Here is a 5,334-nt window from a genome sequence, read left to right on the forward strand (position 1 = left end):
CTTTGTTCCTAAGACCACCAAAGCAGCCGTCAAAATAGATGAGCTTGCTAGGATTGAGCAACTAGTTTTGCAGTTTTCACGAATATTGCTCCTAATGGACAACCAATCAGGAACCGACCGCTATTCTAATCCTGCCGCCGCCAGCATTCTTCCAACCTCATCAACCAGCCCTGGGACTTCGTCTTCAAGGAGAAGATTGGGGCCGGCCGAATGGCCCACGATCGATGGCCCGCTCGGCCTCTCCCACGATGACTCGCTGGAGCATGCCCGCAGATTTTTCAAATTGGGATTTTTGTGCCTGCCTTTCCTCTGGGCCGTAAATTGCTTCTATTTCTGGCCTGTCCTTCGCCATCCGAATGCTCATGATTCACACCCCGACCTCCGCCGCTGTAAGGTTCTCTCCCTCTCTTTATACATCATTGTGATTTTTAGATTATGTTTTTTTCCCCAGTTTTTCATAAATTTACTCGTTCTTTGGTGTATATACTGTTCGAGCTGAATTTCTTCTAACATTTTGTTGGGAAAAAGTTGTTTTTGACAAATGGTGTCCACCTAATTAAAGTCAACAATTTAATTCTTGGTCAGTATATGCACGTTATACACACATTTCCGTGTATCTGTTGGACTTTTGCACGAAGTTATAGCTGCGATTGCCTGTATTTGTATGTTGTTATTAGCAATCTTTGGGATCAGAAGGGTCATGGATTCATATAACATCATCCTTTTAGTAAATTTGCCACAAAAGCAAATTATTCTAATTTTGATTGCACATCTGGATTTAGTACTCACTGCAAAATTCGAAATCAAGATCGTATCCATGGTTGCAATAATAATAAATTGTCATGGTTGGAATCTATACTTGTCATCCTACGGTTCTTAGCATTACACTTTACCTATCAGTACTACTGAATGGAGTACAGCTCTAATGTAAAGCAACAAAGAATTAGTGGAAAACAAGAGAATTCACACAAGTGGTTTATCAGTCCTGAGACAAGTTTTTTCTTTAATTTACTTAAAGCATTCATCACTCTCAATTACTTGTGTGGCTTTTTATGCCTGTTCAGGCTCGTATGTTCATAAGAGGCTTCAACAACTACCCTATCACTATTTAGAGCTCAATAATTTTTATAAGGAAAACTAATTATCGATGCGGATGGATGCACCTAACCTGAGTATTAGCAGGCAAATTGAGATCTTCTGATGAATATGGATGAAATAAATTGAATAACAGATTGAAATCTAATATAACGGCTCCCAAAGAGCTGCCTATTGTTACGGACTACTGTATTCAACTTAAGATTTTGGTTCCATTGAAACCTGTGGTTTGATTTATTCTTTGTAGAATAAGAGTAGACTTGAATGGGATCCCTTTTTTTATTTTATTTTATTATGACTTTTTGTGTAAGGCGCCATAATTTTCATCCCATGCTGTGATTTTTACTATTGCTAGAAGTATTGCTTCAAAACATCTTTTGATAATTATATAGTTTTTAACAGCAATGTTGTGCGCCTTTTTGAACCATGGCGCAGGTTTGCAGAAATGAGATATATATATATATATATTTATTTATACAATTAGTATTTTTACCAAAATCAACAAGTTTAAGATTTAGGTATTCAATGTTTTAGCAGAAGTTCCAGAAAAAGCAAATTGTAACAAGAATTTTAGCAAGAAAAATCACAAATTTATCCTTTTAGCAAATTTATTTTATTATAGCTAGAAAATTAAGTTATGACATTAAATAGTAACTGTAAATTAAACCATAATAAAGTAATCAACAAGCTACCAAAGTTTCAAGTAAAAAAAAGACAAAGAAAAGGATAAATAATAAGTAGAATAGTATCCTTTGACATAAGAAAAAGAAGAAAGGACAAAGAAGAAGAGAATAGAGAAAGAGAAGGCAATATCAGCATGGTAGAAGGAGGGAGAGGGAAGAAGAAATAAAGAAGAAACTGCTAGAAATTAGGGGTCTTCTCAAAATTTCGTATATGCCCCGAGATTCTAACAGTGGTGGAAATAAATTTTTTTAATTTAATCAGAAAACAAAATGATCTAAGTGCGGATCTTGTTGCTACTACGATGTGGATCTCATGCTAATAAGAGAGTCAATTGAATTGGTTTAGGAAAACAGCCTTTGGTGCACTCCTTTTATAGAAGATGTTATGAATGTCCTAAAGGACTTCCCTTCCAAAAGCAACACAAATAAGCCGCCCCTTCTTGTTATTTTTCTTGTTGTTAAGGTCATTTTTCTTCTTGTTATGGGCATTCAACCTGTTATTTTTTTTACATTGGGAGCTCCACGACAAACTTATCTTGCACATCAATACTTGACACCTACCTTATTGCACAACTATATGAACCCGGATAACCTCTGCATCATGTTATATATTTGGATTTTATAAAAGAACTGAGTTCAGGAAGTAGCCAGCTGTATGCAAGGCTTCATGGAGTTGGATTTTCCACTTGTTGTCAATGATCTATGCGAGAGTTTTAGATAAGTGAAGAGAGAAACAGAAGACGAACATTTACATGGTTTGGTCATATGACCGATGTCCACGAGACAAATGCCCCTAAATCATATTATTCTCCTCTTAGTTTAATGATATGACCTCCACCTATTTATATACGTCAATTACATATGTGGATAACACAAAATGGAGGAAATATCTCCAAAATCAAATCATATAGATATGACAAAAGTCACTTAGATTTTTACAATTATTTGGAGAATCAATTCATGATTCTCAGCACTCCCCCTTAAGTTGGACATGGAGATCTTGATTGGAATGTTCAACTTGAAAAATAGAAGTCAAAACTTTTCTTCAGGTTCTGAATGTCTTTCAGTGTGACAAGGGAGGTCACCGAAGGTCAAGGCGTCGTCATGCCATGCACGCACATCCACAGTAGTGTAAATAGAAACATCAAGTGAGACAACTAGTTTTAGGTGCAAAACACCAGTAGAAGGCACTTAGTCCATCAAAAGCAAGGTCGACTAGAAAAGGAACCGCAGACAATTTTTAGAACACCATTAGCAGTGGAAGGGACTCAGCCCATCACAAGTAGAAAGATCGGTTAGAGAATGAGACCGACTACAGTTTAGGTGTAGAACATCCGCAGTAATGGCTTGGTGGAGACAGTGTATAGCTCAAGCTTAGAAGCAGCAAGGCGAGGTTAATATGCCTCTGAGAATGGAAGCTTGGAAGAAGGTCATGAAGACCAGTGTTGGCTCAGCCATGTGTGTTGTGCTGAAGAGAGGCATGTCGGCAAGCGGATGCAATGGCAAGGTGATAGTGCTAGTAGGGTTTCAGAGGAGCAGCGTGGCAGCACACATGTAGGGCAGTGGCCGGCTAGGGTTATAACCTCCTTCCCAGTTAAATTAAATATTAAAACTGACAAGGTTACTGAATCACATGTTCCTTTTTGGTGATGCATTGCATTAACTTATAAGCAACTCAAATATTGCCTAATGCATCCATGGGTTCTAGCAGTTGCTCCCAACCTTGTGGCATTAATGAGCAATGACGCTTAGCTGATACTCTTCATGGTTATTCAAAATTGAATTTGTGTCTTCCCACTCCTCCAAATAATTGACCTGACATGATGATAGTTAGGAGGCTTATACCGTGACTATATCAGCCAAGGGCTTCAAGTGTTGGCCTGAAGCTGTCACAGTTATGGCATCGACAGAATGCTGACATCATATATCCACCAGCAACGCTTTTGACCTGCTACTGTTTCATTTCTCCTTGCCCTCTTAAAATATTTCTCCATTTCTCTTCTTTATTTGTTTTATAATTCTAACAGCATCTTGCGTGAAATACAAATTGATAGAACCAACTGTTTCAGCTTCTCGGGCAATTTCAGCACGAAAGATGTGCCCTCAATGGGAGAGCAGTATAGATGACGTTTGCATGTCTTGTATTTTGTTAATTAGGTTCTAGTACTCTTGTTCTTCAACAACTACTTTGGCCACAAAACTTCTGATGTCTTTGCTTACATATTAAGGATATTCAGGACAGATTTTTGCATCATGAAAGCATCCACGAAGATGGTCTTTATGACTTGTAATCTTCCCTTGAAAATCTTCTCTGAAAATTGCATTCGACATTATTGTCAAAATTGCAGATTTACAAAAGAACTAATATGTATTCTGCATGCATACAAGAGCTTGCATCCCAAAAGTACATGACAGCATTGTTGAATTAATGAAGTACTAACTGAACAGGAAAGTTAAAAGCATAACGAAAATGTTTCATGATAATCAAACTATTAAGTGCTGACTATGTTTTAAGATTTTATATATAAGAATGACAACCACGAACCCAATTACAGAACCACATTAAGTTGTAGCTTTCACATGGGATCCATGGGTTGCATGAGAGCTTACTTTCTAGTGCCTTCCTGATTGGTATTGGACTAATTCTGTCATTTTACATCTTTTACAATTTCATAACTGTTGCAGCGTTGCCCAAACTTTAGTTGAATATTTGGTTGCCATTGGTATTTGCTATGGAGAAGTATGTGTTAATGAAATAAATTGATATTTGTTTGGTTTCTGAAGTCATTGAAAGAACTCCATGTTTATCTTCAATGATGATGCCAAGAATAGTTTCACACAAATGGATTGAAGAATTTGGACTTCATGTTTGTTTTCAGAGAGCATTCATTTTAGGCACTACTGACTTTTTCTTACAGAAATATCTTATCGAAGCAAAAACAAGGAATCCCATGTTTATCTTATCACTGAGTACCTGCCTCGAGGTGGGCCTGTGTAAGATTGTTCTCCCAATGGGTGGGCAAGAGCCATCCTGGATGGGCCTACCTTTTTTACATATGGTCACAGCAGTGCAAACTTAACTTTCATATGACTTCTAGCTTTGAGCCTTTGACTTTTCCTTTAATTGCTTTATTAAGTCTCATTACCCCTGTTAGTTATTGCTATGTAACTTTTGCCAATCCTGGCTGGCAATTCATGTATTCTAAATTTTATATCAATGGCTGGTTTCTCCAGATCTTGTTGGGTCTGCAATTGGTTTCCTCCTGTTCGCAGCTATTCTGTCTTCATGGGCTCTTACCTTTGCCATTGGAGGGGAGCATCTATTTGGCGATGTTTGGAAGGAGTTGGTAATGTACAATGTAGCAGAGAAATATGGCTTGACAGGATGGATCTAGATCTATCCTGTACTTTTATCTGTTCGTTATCTACATGAAAAGAGTATGTATTTCGTTTTATGGAAAGGACCTGGATGTTAAGTAAGTGCATTTTAATTTTTTTTTTTTTTTTTTTTGATTTTTCATTGGAATTCTGGTGTTATGAAGTGCTTTTTCTTTGA

The 5,334-nt window shown here is 37.2% G+C and overlaps 1 protein-coding gene across 1 annotated transcript; it reads left to right on the forward strand.

The window, feature by feature from the left end:
* LOC105175993 (probable gamma-secretase subunit PEN-2) lies at positions 1 to 5,334 on the forward strand. The gene is made up of 2 exons (XM_011098648.2): positions 1 to 389; positions 5,013 to 5,334. The coding sequence occupies exons 1-2, from the start codon at positions 95 to 97 to the stop codon at positions 5,171 to 5,173; spliced, it is 456 nt and encodes a 151-aa protein (XP_011096950.1). The 5' UTR covers positions 1 to 94; the 3' UTR covers positions 5,174 to 5,334.

This window comes from Sesamum indicum, linkage group LG13, assembly GCF_000512975.1.
Source record: "Sesamum indicum cultivar Zhongzhi No. 13 linkage group LG13, S_indicum_v1.0, whole genome shotgun sequence".
NCBI lineage: Eukaryota > Viridiplantae > Streptophyta > Magnoliopsida > Lamiales > Pedaliaceae > Sesamum > Sesamum indicum.

What these genes read in the sequence shown, in the direction of transcription:
- LOC105175993 (XM_011098648.2), top strand. Translation starts at nt 95, where the DNA reads ATGGACAACCAATCAGGAACCGACCGCTATTCTAATCCTGCCGCCGCC. An exon ending in ACACCCCGACCTCCGCCGCT is followed by an intron (nt 390 to 5,012) that starts GTAAGGTTCTCT and finishes TGGTTTCTCCAG; the next exon opens with ATCTTGTTGGGTCTGCAATT.